The 16,284-nt window shown below is 39.4% G+C and overlaps 1 protein-coding gene across 1 annotated transcript in view; it reads right to left on the bottom strand.

Annotated features, from left to right (window-relative positions):
- Positions 1-16,284, bottom strand: part of TRPC3 (transient receptor potential cation channel subfamily C member 3) — a 73,411-nt gene that overhangs the window by 12,113 nt on the left and 45,014 nt on the right. Inside the window, exons 7-11 of the mRNA XM_052654821.1 lie at positions 14,922-15,186; positions 10,627-10,822; positions 9,193-9,402; positions 7,937-7,984; positions 5,939-6,022 (exon numbers count right to left, since the gene is read on the bottom strand). Of these exons, the coding sequence (XP_052510781.1) occupies positions 5,939-6,022; positions 7,937-7,984; positions 9,193-9,402; positions 10,627-10,822; positions 14,922-15,186 (803 nt within the window). The remainder of the gene's footprint in view (positions 1-5,938; positions 6,023-7,936; positions 7,985-9,192; positions 9,403-10,626; positions 10,823-14,921; positions 15,187-16,284) is intronic.

Raw genomic sequence — 16,284 nt, 5'->3', positions numbered from 1 at the left:
ATATAGGGCTAAAAGGAAAACTGTAAAGAAAAGTTGTATTTGCTAGAAGTACTTTGTCAGTGAGGTGGAGAGTCTGCCATGTGAACAATCATTCAGTGCTATTCTCGACAAGGGAAAATAAAGAATAAATTGAACTCACATACACAACCCTGTGTGTCCATGTGTGCTAAGTTGCATCTGACTCTTTGCAACCACATGAACTGTAAGCCCATCAGGCCCCTCTGTTCATGGGATTCACCAGGCAAGAATAATGGAGTGGGTTGCCATGCTCTTCTCCAGAGGATCCTCCCGACCCAGGGATCAAACCCGCGTCTCTTATGTCTACCTGCATTGGCAGGTGGGTTCTTCACCACCAGCACCACCTGGGAAGCCCCACACGATCCTGTACCTAAAGGCAAATGCCTATTAGCTTGGGATGGGGTCCCGGAATTCTCTGACCGCACTCCAACTTCCTGAAAGCAGTTGGTCTGGGAGGAACTTACTTCATTCAAGATTGAGCAATAGTAAGAAATCTACAGAATCTCTGTACTAAGACAGTCCAAGAAAAAGGATAAAACAAACAGCAAATAAAGAACACACACTAGAAAGTGTGAAAGAAGAGATGAAAACATATAATGTCATTACTAATATATAATCTTTTAAAAATAGGAGCCGATCCTGTCTTGAACCAAGAGCACAAGGAAAATACAGTCAGCCAAAGGAGGAAATGATATTTTTAAGTTTGAAAATCTCAGGAAGAAGAGGAAGAAAACATTAAAATCATCACAGAAATAAAAGATATATTTGCAGCAGTGCATATGAAGATAGACAGGAATAAAAGACAGGATGAGAAAAAAGGAGCCAAAGGGAGAAATGGATAAAAAAAATTTCAAAAGGCATAGAGGAAAAGAGATGCTGCAGGCTTCTGATTGGTCTCTTTGAAGAGACTCAAATAATGGAATGGAAAAAATATTTCAAAATATAGTTCAAGGAAATTATTTAGAAATAAAAGGCATGTACTGGAATGTACAGACTAAAAAGACATACTCCATGCCAGAAAAAATGCATACAGATCCAATCTATGGAACAATCAAGTTGTTGGATTTAAAAGGTAAAGAAAATGTGGGCATTCATATCAAAATCTCAGGTCAAAGGAAGAAGCATATGAGAAAAACCATCAGGTTGCCTTCAGATTTTCCATACCAACATTCCATTCTCAGAGCAGCAGAGCAACGTAGATAAATACATAGAGAAAATAAAGTCATTATCAAAGAACTTCAGAGCTGGTCAATACGAATATACAGAAAGTAGAAAATAGTTTAGGACATGAAATAACTCAGAGAACATAGTTCCCATGAGCTCGTTTTGAAGAAACTGGTGGAAGACAAATGACCTGACAAAGAGATGAATGGAAAATTAAGGCAAAAAGACAACTGGGGAGTACTGACTCTGTTTAACTAAAGGACTAAAACTTAGGCAAATGGGGATTACAATCCTACAAGGTAGTGGAAAGGATCACAAAATATCCACCTCCCCCCTCTAGGTATACCACTGGAACATAAGAACTTTTGAGCTGAAGGCAATTAAGAAGCAAAAACACAGAAAGAGCTCTCTGCCTTCCTCCCATCTGCTCAAGCTGCTGCTGCTGCTAAGTCGATTCAGTCGTGTCCGACTCTGTGCGACCCCATAGACGGCAGCCCACAGGCTCCTCTGTCCCTGGGATTCTCCAGGCAAGAATACTGGAGAGGGCTGCCAAAGAGCAGGACATAAATTTCCCTTCATGAAGGTCTTCCCCCTCCCGCCTCTTTCCCATACCAAGAGGAAGAGAACAACCATCATCACTAGCAACAGACAGGTAGCTCAGAGATGGGTCTGCACAAACACAAACCTCACTCTTCCATTAATCTCCCCACATATTTACCTTCCCATAATTTACCACCCCTGGGAGCACAAATCTCTCTTCGTCTCGTCACCTCTCCACAAATTCATTGCCCCTTTTAGGATGGTATCTAAGTCCCAAATTCTAACTACCCCTTTGAGTTATTCATAACTGAGTTCTCCCATGTGTTGGCATTTTGAACACATAAATAAAACTATCTTTTTTTCTCCTGTAAACCTGCCTTTTGTCAGTTTAATTCACAGGCCCCAGCTACTGAATCTAATGGGGAGAGGAAAGATTTTATGCCCTACCCCTGCAATTCTAATATTTAAGTAGCAAAAGCTGGGAGGAGGAGGGGGGAAATGGTGAAAGATAAATACACTGATTTTTTTCATATTTTAGCTTGAAATTTATAAACCAAGTAACAGATACAGGTATGTGCACAGCACCAAGACAAATAATATAATTCACTTCAGCAGAGACTGCCAATTCTCTTCCCTTGATTTTTAGCTCAGTACATGGAGACTAGGAATTAAGACTCATTTCCCAGCTTCTACTGCAGATATGTTGTTTGTGTAACTTTACTGAATCTCCTTAGAGGATCGAGGCATCTTTCTTCTCTTATCATTGTCTGACTATATTTTGAAATGCAGAAATAATAGTCAGAGCTCTGGTAGCTTTCTTGGACCATAGATCATGTTCAACTGAAAGCCAATCATGACAGGGTAATATGACAGAAACAGCCTGGGTCTGTGACAGTGGCAGATAGATAACAGCCCTGGAAGGGCCACCTCCGGAGTTCTTGAATAGAAGAGGGAAACACATTTCTATGTTCTTTTAGCTTATGCAGTGGTTGGTATTTGATGGTTTTCTGTGATTTGCATCAGTTAAAATTGCACTCATCTCACACGCTAGCAAAGTAATACTCAAAATTCTCCAAGCTAGGCTTCAGCAATACATGAACTGTGAACTTCCTGATGTTCAAGCTGGTTTTAGAAAAGGCAGAGGAACCAGAGATCAAATTGCCAACATCCGATGGATTATGGAAAAAGCAAGAGAGTTCCAGAAAAACATCTATTTCTGCTTTATGCACTATGCCAAAGCCTTTGACTGTGTGGATCACAAGAAACTGTGGAAAATTCTGAAAGAGATGGGAATACCAGACCACCTGACCTGCCTCTTGAGAAATCTGTATGCAGGTCAGGAAGCAACAGTTAGAACTGGACATGGAACAACAGACTGGTTCCAAATAGGCAAAGGAGTACGTCAAGGCTGTATATTGTCACCCTGCTTATTTAACTTCTATGCAGAGTACATCATGAGAAACGCTGGACTGGAAGAAACACAAGCTGGAATCAAGATTGCTGGGAGAAATATCAATAACCTCAGATATGCAGATGACACCACCCTTATGGCAGAAAGTGAAGAGGAACTAAAAAGCCTCTTGATGAAAGTGAAAGTGGAGAGTAAAAAAGTTGGCTTAAAGCTCAACATTCAGAAAACGAAGATCATGGCATCTGGTCCCATCACTCCATGGGAAATAGATGGGGAAACAGTGGAAACAGTGTCAGACTTTATTTTTGCGGGCTCCAAAATCACTGCAGATGGTGACTGCAGCCAGGAAGTTAAAAGACGCTTACTCCTTGGAAGAAAAGTTATGACCAACGTAGATTACATATTCAAAAGCAGAGACATTACTTTGCCGACTAAGGTCCCTCTAGTCAAGGCTGTTTTTTCCAGCAGTCATGTATGGATGTGAGAGTTGGGACTGTGAAGAAGGCTGAGCGCCGAAGAACTGATGCTTTTGAACTGTGGTGTTAGAGAAGACTCTTGAGAGTCCCTTGGACTGCAAGAAGATCCAACCAGTCCATTCTCAAGGAGATCAACCCTGGGAGTTCTTTGGAAGGAATGATGCTAAAGCTGAAACTCCAGTACTTTGGCCACCTCATGCGAAGAGTTGACTCATTGGAAAAGACTCTGATGCTGGGAGGGATTGGGGGCAGGAGAAGAAGGGGACGACCGAGGATGAGATGGATAGCATCACGGACTCGACGGACGCGAATCAGAGTGAACTCTGGGAGTCGGTGATGGACAGGGAGGCCTGGTGTGCTGCGATTCATGGGGTTGCAAAGAGTCGGACACGACTGAGCGACTGAACTGACTGAACTGAATCATAACTAATATAACACTCTGAGGAGTACTTTAAAATGATACTGGGCACAGGAATGAAAATCTGAACAAATGGAACGGTAAAAATATTCTTAAAAAGTAAGACACAACATTATAAAGGAGTCAATTCTTCTTAAGTGAACACCATCCCAATAAAAATATTGACAGAATATTTTGCAAACTAGACAATCTGACTCTAAAGTTTAAATAGAAAAATAAGAAAGGATAATCAGGAAAATTATGCAAAATAAAAATCTTAAAGTAAGGATATATGTATGTGTTTCTCTATATTCTGTTTTATTCTGTTTTAAACTATAATAATTAAAACAATGTGGTCCTATAGAATACTGAAGTCTGAGAAATAAATCTAAGTATATAAAAAAATTTAGTAAATGATTAAAGTGATATTTCAAATCAATAGAAAATATAGATTATTCAACACACCCAGCTGTACGATCATCTGGAAAAAACATATATTGGGGTCCCCACCCACACATTGCATAAAAATGTATTCTATACAGCTTAAATGTTATAATTTAAAAACTGAAACAGGAGAGTACCAAGGAAAATGTAGGTTAAAATATTATTAAATATCCCCATATGGGAGAGGAGCATTTGAAACAGGACACAAAATCTGAAGCCATAAAAATTTTGTAAAGTTGACCACACATAATTTTCAAAATCTGGGGGGGGAAAAAAATATATATATATATGTGTGTGTGTGTGTGTGTGTGTGTGTGTGTGTGTGTGTGTGTGTGTGTACTAAAAAGACACACACAAAAAAAACTGGGGAGGTTACTTACTACAGTATTGCTTGTAATAGCTTATAATGGTTACATTATATTCCATAAAGTTGATGTATTTATCAGTCTTCTACTGATAGAATTAGAGCAAATACTGGCAATATGATACAAATAGAGCAAACATTTCTATCAATAGAGGCTGATAAATTAAATACATCCATATAATGGAATATATTATAACATTACAGAAGGCTTCCCTCGTAGCTCAGTCAGTAAAATCTGCCTGCAATGCAGGAGACCCAGGTTCAGTTCCTGGGTGGGGAAGATCCCCTGGAGAAGGAAATGGCAGCTCACTTCAGTGTTCTTGCCTGGAGAATCCCATAGACAGAGGAACCTGGCGGGCTACAGTCCATCGTGTTGCAAGAGTAAGAGACAACTAGGCGACTAAACCACCACCATATACCCAAGTGAGGCTTTGGCAGTCAGTGTGCTAAGCAATTCTGTAGAATATGCCACTTCCGAGAAAATCTTATGAAGAGGACCATACCCTTTAACTGATATTATCATTCATTATAAACTCTTTGATCCTCATTCTTGTGATCTTGTACTCAGCAGCAATCTAAAGCTTTGGTAGTCAAAATGTCAACCAGATGAGAAGGACTATACCCTCTTCTGAGTTAGAAAACAGTGCTGAAATGTCACATTCAATATCACAGTGCAATAAATATTTTATTAAGTAGTACTGATGCAACAGTGTAGCCTAAGATTCCATTTGAAAAACAGATTATGTGCAGAAATCTACCAGGTTTTTGTACTGTGAGAACATTATTTTCCTAATATGCCGAATCTCCCACTGCTTTCTCCAGCTCAAGGTACATGAAAGTGACCTTTGGAAAATTGTGGCAACACTTTGCTTTCAATATCACAAACGTACTCTTCTTCTAAAGAAAAGAAAGAAGAAAAACTTGGACTCTGATTTCTAAAGTGCTCTCCAAATAGCATACCATTTCCTCTGTTCCGTTTTGACCTCATAGTACATAGGAAGTGTACACAATTCTACTCACTATTCACACACACACAAGTACATGCAAGCACACACACAGATAACCAGCACAGAGACATGTGTGGAACTATGTTCAGATAAAGATAAATGTCGGTGAATGCTTACCTGATAACGTGTTGGCTGATTGAGAATGCTGTTAAAACTGTGTGATTCAAAAACTCTTGAGTTAGACTGAGTGAAGAGGTTTAACTAGGAAAAAATACAATTAACCTAGTAAATTAGAATACATTTATTTGGAAATCATAAATACAATCTACTTTATTCTCCTTGATAACATTTCTGGAGTCAACATTTCCGAGGGACGTTTTGTGGAAGCTGAGTTGATTTCCAAAGGCAAAAATTAATGTCAATAACGTGCTCACATTTATCAAAATATTGGCAGAATGTCCTGTAAGAAAACTATTGAAAAAATATATTATTTAAAATTTTTTCTTGATAAAACATTTTTTTTTAAGTTGCCTGGTGTTAAACAATTGTTCCTGGGGTCCTTGTATACTTTGTCAAAACGCCTTCATGGATTTGGGAAGAAGGTACATGAACCAGCTCCATCTGCTTGAGCCTGATTCCTCTCCTACATTTGACCAGAAACATACTACATGTTCAGATGGTATCATTTGGCAAAACAGGACCAGAACAACATGTCTTGCTAAGTGTCTTGGTCTTAGACTGTGTCAGTTTCACCACTTTGAACAGAATTGGAACTCAAGTATTTGGTTTTCCTTTCTAAGGTTTAACTTTTGAGTGGGTAGAAACAGAAAGCAAGAAGAGAAGCTCCTTACTGTCTACCCTTCATGTACGTGAACAGGGCCTGCATTTTACTTGCAGATATGCTACTACCTATAAGGTGTGATTCAAAGGCAGGTAACTTTATCCAAAAATACATACTCCACCACCTGCCTTTCCACCATCATAACTCAGGAAGAGGCGGGATACTAGAGGGGTAGGAAATGGCACTGATAGGCAATGGTTCTCTTGATTTTGGAACAAAGCTAATTCTATTTTGCCGCTAAAGGTCAGTCTGTCGACTAGTAGGGCTTCCCTGGTGTTAATTCTCCTACTTCGCCACTAGAGGGCAGTCTCTGCTGACACGTAGAGCTTCCCTGGTATTAATTCTCCTATTTTGCCACTAGAGGTCAGTCTCTGACTGTTGACTGGGGTTAGCGGTAAAAGATTGATTACTTGAGTCTCTTCCCTGTCTTCTAAAAAAGAAAAACAGAAACATAATTTCTCCAATTTTTTTACCTAAACCCAGGACACGGAAATTATCTATGATGATTAATAAGATTAAAGAGACAAAGGCAGCTCCATGTACAACTTAAAAAATATAATCAAAATGGCAGTTTTTAACCTGTTATGGGGAGATGGGGAGGCTAAGCAGCATGGCTCCTGAGAAATCTGTGCTCAACCTTCCTTCTGTCTCCAGCAACTGCCCTGAGGAAAGCTATTCTTCCTGCCAGTGGTACCATGCAGGCAGGAGAGGACACTCTGAACAGAGAATATCATCTGTTCCCCTCACATCCCTGCAAGCAAGCTGCTTTAAAGCAAACAAACAAACAGGGGTCTAGGTGGCCACATGCCATCTGAATGTGCTCTCTTCAGCCTCTTCGTGTTTCTCCCCTTCTGCATTATGACAATATGAGGAATGAAGTCAGTGAAAGTCAGAAGTTAGTGAACTCAGTTGCCTACAGAAAGAAAACTTGAAGGTGTGACATGCTAGAGCTGAGTTCCCATGCTTGAACAACTTCCTTTTCAAATAATAAAGCCTCAGAGAATAACAGTCAAATCCCCAGAGTAACAAAGTCCATTTCAGCAGTAGCAAGAGTCACCCAGGATGGCAATTAGAGCCCAACTCCTTTAAGAGACCAGCTAAGCTGCAGCCAAAGGTGTGGCCTGTGGGGAGGGTGAAGGGCAGAAACCAAGCCAGAGCCTCAGCTTCTGAGCAGGAGGTAGCCAGGTCCAGCAGAAAGAGCTAGACTTTGATGCTGGAAAACAGGAACTGCACAACTGCCCGACACTGGCGAGCCCCTGTGACCTTGCATGAGTGAGTTACTATAATGACTTCAGCTGTCTTATCTATAAAATGGGAGTAATAATAATACCTACCTTACAGCGTTGCATGAGGTTCAAATGTACAGCAAAGCACTTTGTAAACTGTGAATGAGGAAGGGCACTGATATTTGTTGAGGCTGAAATTCTGTACATCTCATAGCATCCTCACAGTAATGCTACGAAGTTTTCTCTTTCAGGTGAGACTATTACGGTTCAGAGTGATGAAGTGAGTTGTCCATGTTACTTTCTAATAAGCCAGAATTCAAACCCAGGTCTAATGCCAAGGCTCTCTTCCTTACATTATGCTGCTTTTCACTGTATATAATGAGGTCTTATTTGAAGTCACAGCCAATCACTGTCATGCAACTTAATATCCTTAAGAGCCCATATTCAGGTCAAACAAAGAAGGTTTAAAAGGCTACATTCTTAAAGAGTAAGATGAAGGGTATTACAAACCTCGGAAATGCACATCGCTTTTAAAAAGTAAGACATTAAATTGTGCTAATCCCATCTTTACCCTCAGCATCAACTGAAAAAAAAATATACACTTTATGGAGGTAACACTGCTATCTTGAGGGCTCCCAGGCAATTATAGCTACAGACCATTTTCACAACTTTCAGGCGAACTTGTTCTTTAACCCCATACATTTGGTCTTATCTGTTTCACCACCTATTATTTGAGGTTCTGCCCATGTCCTTCTGTCTCCTATGCCAATTCTATCTCTGAAAATAAAGTTCATGATAATAAAGTGCTAGTGTGAAACTCATCTTTGTTAAAATTAAAGTATGACTCAACCAGGACAACTCAAATACAAGCCATTCTTGATTATTTATAAAAGGGAGTTTTAATGGTTAATATATGAGGGTGTTCTAAGGCTGCATCAACTTTATGATATTAAAGGAAAAAAAGATTATTTAGCTCAATAATGGATTTCTACAAATAAGAAGAATATGGTGGTGGTGAACTATATATACAACCAACAGAAAAATTTAAGACTAGAAATATGTAACTTAGAATAACAGTTGAGAAGCATGGAAAACACAGAAACAAATATTTTCTGACAGCAACTTTTAACAAGTTAAAGAAGTTTTTTGTTTGTTTTTATTTTGGTAGTTTACATGAAATTCTGGCTGAAAACAGAGCATAGACTAAGTGACTTCTTGGAACGTTATGAATATTCTAAGTATTAGTCTATGAAGGACTGTGGAATGGACAGTTACTTTCAACATCTTCTAAGTTCACGCACCAGACAAACATCAAAAGACAAGGAGCATTTATCTTCAGGTCTCAGTAAGCTTTTGATACCTACCCTGGACTTTGAGTTACCAATTCCCATTTCTATATCCTTCTGTAGTCTTCTCCTTCTGCATTTGGAAAAGTTAATGATCCGCATGATGAAATAAACAAATGACTTTGGACTAGGAACCAGACTGAAGGGTGGAGGTAATGTTTTCCCATCATCAAAGTAAGATAACCAAAGTTTCGAGCGAGCAAACTTCCATTCTACATCACTGTCATCCTGTGTCACAAAAATAGAAAAAATATGACAACTGATTTTAAATACTAAAGATTCTAGTAATTTATTCCAGTAGGGCCTTACAATGAACCTACATTATGCTTTGAAACAGAAAAAGTGGTATATATACATTTATCTGCATATAATCTCTATTGGGCTATATAATATTCCAAGCATCGCTCTCACGATACTTTTTTCTAAATTTTTCTCTTCCATTTTCCTCTGTCTGTACCCACTGAAATTTAACCAGAATTTTCTGTCTCCCATTCAAAAATAAAAATAAAACAAAGCAAAAAGCACAAGAAAAATTCAGGGTCAAGGAAGGATGAAAAGATTAATTTTTCTCCCCCCACCCAATTCTGCATATTCAACAATATTTCCCCTTTCCTTCCTCATCCACACCCATCCAAGCCAGACTGTAGATATATCATACTACACTCCAAAAGCAAAGGAGATAAATGGCAGTATTCAAATGAACTGCACTTTGGAGGTATGTGTCTTCAAAGGTCACATAAGGCCCTCAGTGGCCTATTCCTGTCTTACAGCGTCTTTCGTTCTCAGTGCTGCCCCCTGGTGGTGGGCATAACCATTCTAACCGGTAGACAGGTGGAGAGAAGAAATGAATAGCTGGTCCATGGGTGGAAGAAGTTGGCTCAGCCATTTCATCCTGCCCAGTCCACCATTACCACACTGAAGCAGGTGTTCAGAGCACCACAGTTTTCATCTCTGGAGGATCTAACTTCTTCTTTGAGAACACTAACTTACATATTTCTGAAACACAGAGGCTCCGTGGACTTAACAAACAGCAAAGTACTAAAAAGATACGGTATGCTAAACTGGAGGAGATCAGAAAACATACACGGTGATGAAGAAAGGTACCAAATCAAGCGCAATCCAAAGCAAAAATAGACTTCTAGAATACTAAAAAGTCTGACTGCACCAAGACCATCATTAACGTTTGACAGACGTCTACTAAGTCCTCTACCATGATCTTTCAGAAGGTTCTGAGAGAAGGCAGCATAAGGGTAAACTCCGCTGTGCTCCTAGAAGACTCTGGAAGGTGCATTACCACCTATCCAGACGGAAACCACAGAGAAGGGTCCTGCTTGGTGTTAAGCCTCTTTGTAGACAAGGGCAGGATGTCCACCACAGGACACAAAAGCAGACGCGGTGTGCTAGTAGAATGAATTGGTAAGGACAGACACTGTGGGTAGAAAGCAGGCTTACCTCAATCTCTTGATATGAGCTATTAATCATAGCAATGAGCATGTTGAGTAAAACAACGACCATAGTTACATTATATATTCCATACAGAACATATCCTATATTCTCTATGAATTTGTGATCATACTTGAGCACAACAGAAGTGACTTCAGACAATCCAAATATTGACCAAAACAAAGTCTTGAAACTTTCTTCTACACTGTTGAAAGAATAAGGTACACGGTAAATAAATGAACAGTTTTCAGTGTGAAAAAGTCAAAAGTAAAAATAAGTTATGGTCTGAATATTGAACAGATATAAAACGCTATTGTAAAATATTATCATAATACCCCAAGTATAATTATTTGGGGCTTCCCTGGTGGCTCAGTGGTAAAGAATCCGCCTGCCAATGCATAAGACACGAGTTTGATCCCTGGGTCAGGAAGATCCTCTGGAGGCAGAAATGGCAACCCACTCTGGTATTCTTGCCTGGAAAATCCCATAGACAGAGGAACTTGGTGGGCTACAGTCCATGGGGTCACAAAAGAGTCGAAAATGACTTAGTGACTGAACAATAACAATTATTTTATTATGATACCTAATAGAAATTTTTCTCTCAACTTTTTAGAAACTGGTGATTAAATGATGCTGATGCCTAGTTTTTCCAGGAGTTATTATCAAGAGAAAATTTTCTGAGCTTGGCAGGTGAAAACAGAAGTAATGCCCTGATACCCATTCCTTTCTCCTAAAAGGATGGAAGTTTGGGGTTTGATTTTGCAGGTGGTTTAGAATTTCAAATCAGGTTTTTTGGAACAGAACAAAATAGGGATTAAAATTATATATCCACTTCAAAAAAATTATGTACAAACGTATTCCTTGCAACACGGCAGTAGGGAAGAATGAAAACTACCAAAATATCCATCAACAGGAAAGTGGATAAAGAATTCTGGTACATCCACAAACAGCTATGCAGCCACTGGGGGAAAAACAGATCTAGCTTCATGTGTTTATATAAAATGATATCCAAGATATATTATTAGTGAAAAAATGACATGCAGCAAGTCTGAAATAGTTCACCATTTAAATAAAAAGAAGGGTATACAAATACTTATATTCTTGTTTACGTAAAAAATACCTCTGAAAGCATTCGAAAGAAATCATTGCCTCTGGACCTAAAGTGAAAGTGTTAGTTGCTCAGTTGTGTCTGATTCTTTGCAACCCCACGGACTGTAGCCCATCAGGCTCCTCTGTCCATGGGTTTCTCCAGGCAAGAATATTGGAGTGGGTTGCCATTTCCTTCGCCAGTGGATCTTCCTGACTCAGGGATGAAACCTGGGTCTCCTGCTTTGCAGGTAGATTCTTTACCATCTGAGCCACCAATTACTCCTCTGGACCTAAGGAGAACTAAGAAACTGGGATCCAAGGCTGAGGAAGGAAACAGGCTGTAGATACTGCTCTACATAGATTTTTCACAAGACTATATCATCTACCTAAAAACTATACTTCAGTAGAAGTGAAGAGACGGCAACAAAATTAAGGGTTCTGATTCTTTTCTCTTAATTTATATAATCTACTTCCTGATTCTTCCAACACAGCAATTAGCAAGTAAGCCCTCACAGACTAATTTGCATGCTTGGATCCCTTTAATGAACCTTGCCTGAATTTGGCTGGTTTTGTCATATACCCAAGCAGTAATCACTGATCTGTGAACTATAAGAATCATCCTTAAACAACTATACATGTAGAATTTCATTAAAAAGGAGAGTTCAAAAGTAAGTCCCCTTTTTGAAGAAATATGTATGGAAATAAATTTTTAAATTTACAAATTTTAAAATTTGTTAAATTCTAAATAACAATTTTATAATTTTGTGGGGTTTAATGCCACCTTATTGATTCATTCATTCAACAAACATTGATGGAGCACCTGGTATGTTCCAGTAATCGTATTAGACCCTGGGGGCAGAGGGTTGAGTAGAAAGTTTTCTATTCCTGTAGAGTTACTCTCGATTATGAAACATTTGATGGTGAAAACTAAGAAAAGCTATAGTCTCTTTTTCCCTGCCATGAACTTAACAACATCACAACATGCCCCCACCCCTTCTCTTGGTCCTTTGCAAAACTTCTCGCCTCTGACACTGGGAATATAGATTCCCAAGAATCCATACATGTGCGGAGAGGGGGAGCGTGAAAAGGAGAGGACACAGGCAGCTCCTGGCTCCTACTATGGGCAAAAGCCTTTGTACAAATCATCTTCCATGTCCTCCCAATGGCCTGACTCAAACCTTATTGTGCTCATTTTAAAAACAAGGAAACGAACACTGAGAAATGTGAAGATAATTAATCAAAAGACCACAGCTAGAAAAGAGCAGGCGTTGCATTCGCATCCAGGTCTGCCTGATTTCCAGCCCGTGTTCCTTCCACTCTACCGTGCGGCCAGGCCCTCACACGGAGCGGTGACGCCAAGTGTTATGTATAGAGTGAGTCCTCCCACAGGCCCAAGGGGTGCCACTTGTGCGGGACCTCTCTGGTCCTTTCCCGTATGGGTTCAAACGGAACTTGTTTTTCATTACAATAAAGTGAGTTTCAGTTCTCTTTCACCCCTATTATCGGCTCTATAATAACTACTTGGAAAAATTAATTCCAAAACCATTTAGATGCCTGGAAGGGCTTGATACTCTCTCTTAGTTTACAGGAAAGTCAATGAAGGTCTTGTTCATTTCCCGCTGTGGCACTCCACGGGACGGAGGGTACAAAGGCAGGCAGGGGAGATTTCTGGTCTCCTCACCTGGAAGGACCACAGTGCAGACAGACGGCCTGCCTTCCTGACCACTGCACAGCAACAGGTGAGACAGGGTCTGGCAATGTGGACGTGTCCATGCTGAGGGAACTTACAGGGACAATACCTAAGAGGAGGGAGTGCAGGGTGACTTCATGGAAAAGGTGAGCCTGCAGTGCGGACGCTGTAGGACCAAAGGAAGGAGGCGGTGCTACTCTACAGCGGGCTGCACAGCATCAGCTGTAACTTCTTCTTCCTCAACTCCCTGCACTGATTAATGACACACGAAAATAAAAGCCAACGCTCCTTGTTTTAGAAATAACAGGAACGGGTACAAAATGATGAAACTAAATTTAATGTCATAAATAATGTAAGAAATATCCAGTATTAAACATTTGCTACCCAATTCTCTTAAAATAGAGAGTTTCATCTAGGATTTTACCAAATTTTGATCTATTCTGTGATCAAACATTCTCTAAACTCCAAGAAATGTAATCTCACACAAGTACTGTTTCTAGTTTTGTTTTGTTTTTTTCCCCATCCCTTTTTTTTTTTTTTGAGGTAGAGTTGATGTACAACATTACATAAGTTTCAGGTGTACAGCACAGTGATTCATGATTTTTAAAGGATATGTTCCATTTATAGTTGTGATGGAATATTGGCGATGTTCTCTGTGTTGGTCAGTACATCCTTAAGCCTATCTTACTCCCAGCAGTTAGGACTTCCTACTCTCGTGCCCCTACACTGCCCCCTAACTGGTTTGTTGTTGTTATATTCACTAGTTTGCTCTATTTTTTAGATTCCACATATAAGTGCTATCATACAGTTTGTCTTTCTCTGTCTGACTTATTTTACTTAATGACTCCAAGTCCACCCACATTGTTGCAAATGACACAATTTCATTCTTTCCTATGCCTGAGTAGTATTTTTTTAATATAAATTTATTTATTTTAATTGGAGGTTAATTACTTTATACTATTGTACTGGTTTTGCCACACATCAACATGAACCCGCCGCAGGTATACACGTGTTCCCCATCCTGAACCCCCTCCCTCCTCCTTCCCCGTACCATCCCTCTGGGTCATCTCAGTGCACCAGCCACACACACACACCCCACTTCTCTATCCATTCATCTGTGGATGGAGACTTAGGTTGCTTCTGTATCTTGGAAATTGTAAATAATGACTCTATGAACATTGGGATGCACGTATCTTTCTGAATTAGTGTTTTTGTTTCTTTCAGCTATATACCCAGGAGTGGCACTGCTGAGTCATACGGCAATTTCACTTTTTTAAAGAAACCTCTATATTGTTTTCCATAGTGGCTGCACCAATTTACGTTCCCACCAACAGTGCACGAGGGTTCCCTTTATTCCATATACTGGCCAGCATTTGCTATTTGAGGCACTAACTGTTTTTAATGGATTTGTCATACTCTTAAAAGCATCTTCATTACAATTATGGAAAACAATTTTTTTTTACTTCATCTAAACTTGTTAGCATTTCTGTTAATCATACTTTTTTTAGTAAAATGTTTTACTTACGTGGTAAAAGCAGCATTGACTTTAGCCCCAAGGTAGTAAGAATACAATATGAACATGCCAATCATAAAGGCAAGAAACACCATAATAAAGAGGACCATGAACTTGAATATGTCCTTTACAGTCCTTCCCAGAGAGATCTGCAAGGGGCCGAAGCTCTCATTCGCCGGGAGGATATAGGCGATTCGAGAAAAGCTGAGCACAACAGCTATGGCATAGAGGCCTTCAGATATGATCTGAGGGTCAGAAGGGAGCCATTTATCTCTGGCTACAAGAAGAGAGAGAGAGATTAAAAATGGAACTTTCTATTCACGGCTAACTACACAAAATACCTTAAACAGGATCTGACTTGTAGGTAGGTGGTTATTATCTCAGTTGAAACTACTCCACGTTTAATTAACTGTCCAGACACTATTTTTCATATTAAACTAGAAACACATGAATTGTACATTCATGTGGTTTCTTTTAACGGAGGAAACACTATTAGAAAGATACAAAACAGACTTCACATTGAGCAGAAACAGAATGAAGTACGAAAGATGAAAAAAAGAGCTGAAAATGCTTCATTAAGTTCACATTGCATCCATGATGACAAAACAACTGATTTGACTGGTTTGTCCCCCCAGTTACCAGGTTTATCGACCAGGCATTTTATCATGCTATAGGCTCAGTTGGCACACATGTTCTTTTCCATATTTCATGGGGAAACTAGTTCATCTAACAGCTTATGCAAGTAAAATGTCATATTACAAAAAGTGAGAATGTCACTGAATCACAGTAGTGCTGTCAGCATCATGTCTAAGCAACATAGCTGGTCCCTGGAACGTATAAAATGCTACTGAAGTGCAAAAATCTTGGAGACACATTCTAAATGAGGACCCCCAACACGCTTTTCAAGGTCACTTCCATAAGTTCACAGCAGACAACTGGATACTCATTTCTCTGGAAGATCACCTAAACACTGTGTGGTTAATTCTGTGCAAACTGGGTCACTCCCAGAAGGAAGGTGCATTGCACAAACTTCTGACAACAACAAAAATGAACACTTATTGGATGTTTAATACGTAGCAGACACTATGCTTTCAATGATCTTATGGATTTGAGGTAGTCACTCTCTTCTTAAAGATACAGAAATCAAGGCTTAGGTTAAAAACTTGATCAAAATCATCATAAGGAGTGAAGCCTAATTCACAGATTCCCCTTCACAGTCATAAACACACATGAGTAAATTTAAATAAAGAGATACTGAACTAGTCATGATATCTGTTACACACAAATACAATCCAAGCTAATTCCTTAATTATAAATGGTATTCATTTATTCATTTGATCTGGCTTCACTGGTATATAAAAACCTTTGCTTGCTG

Source organism: Budorcas taxicolor, chromosome 17 (assembly GCF_023091745.1).
Source record: "Budorcas taxicolor isolate Tak-1 chromosome 17, Takin1.1, whole genome shotgun sequence".
Classification (NCBI taxonomy): domain Eukaryota; kingdom Metazoa; phylum Chordata; class Mammalia; order Artiodactyla; family Bovidae; genus Budorcas; species Budorcas taxicolor.
This window is presented reverse-complemented; position numbering and strand designations above follow the sequence as displayed.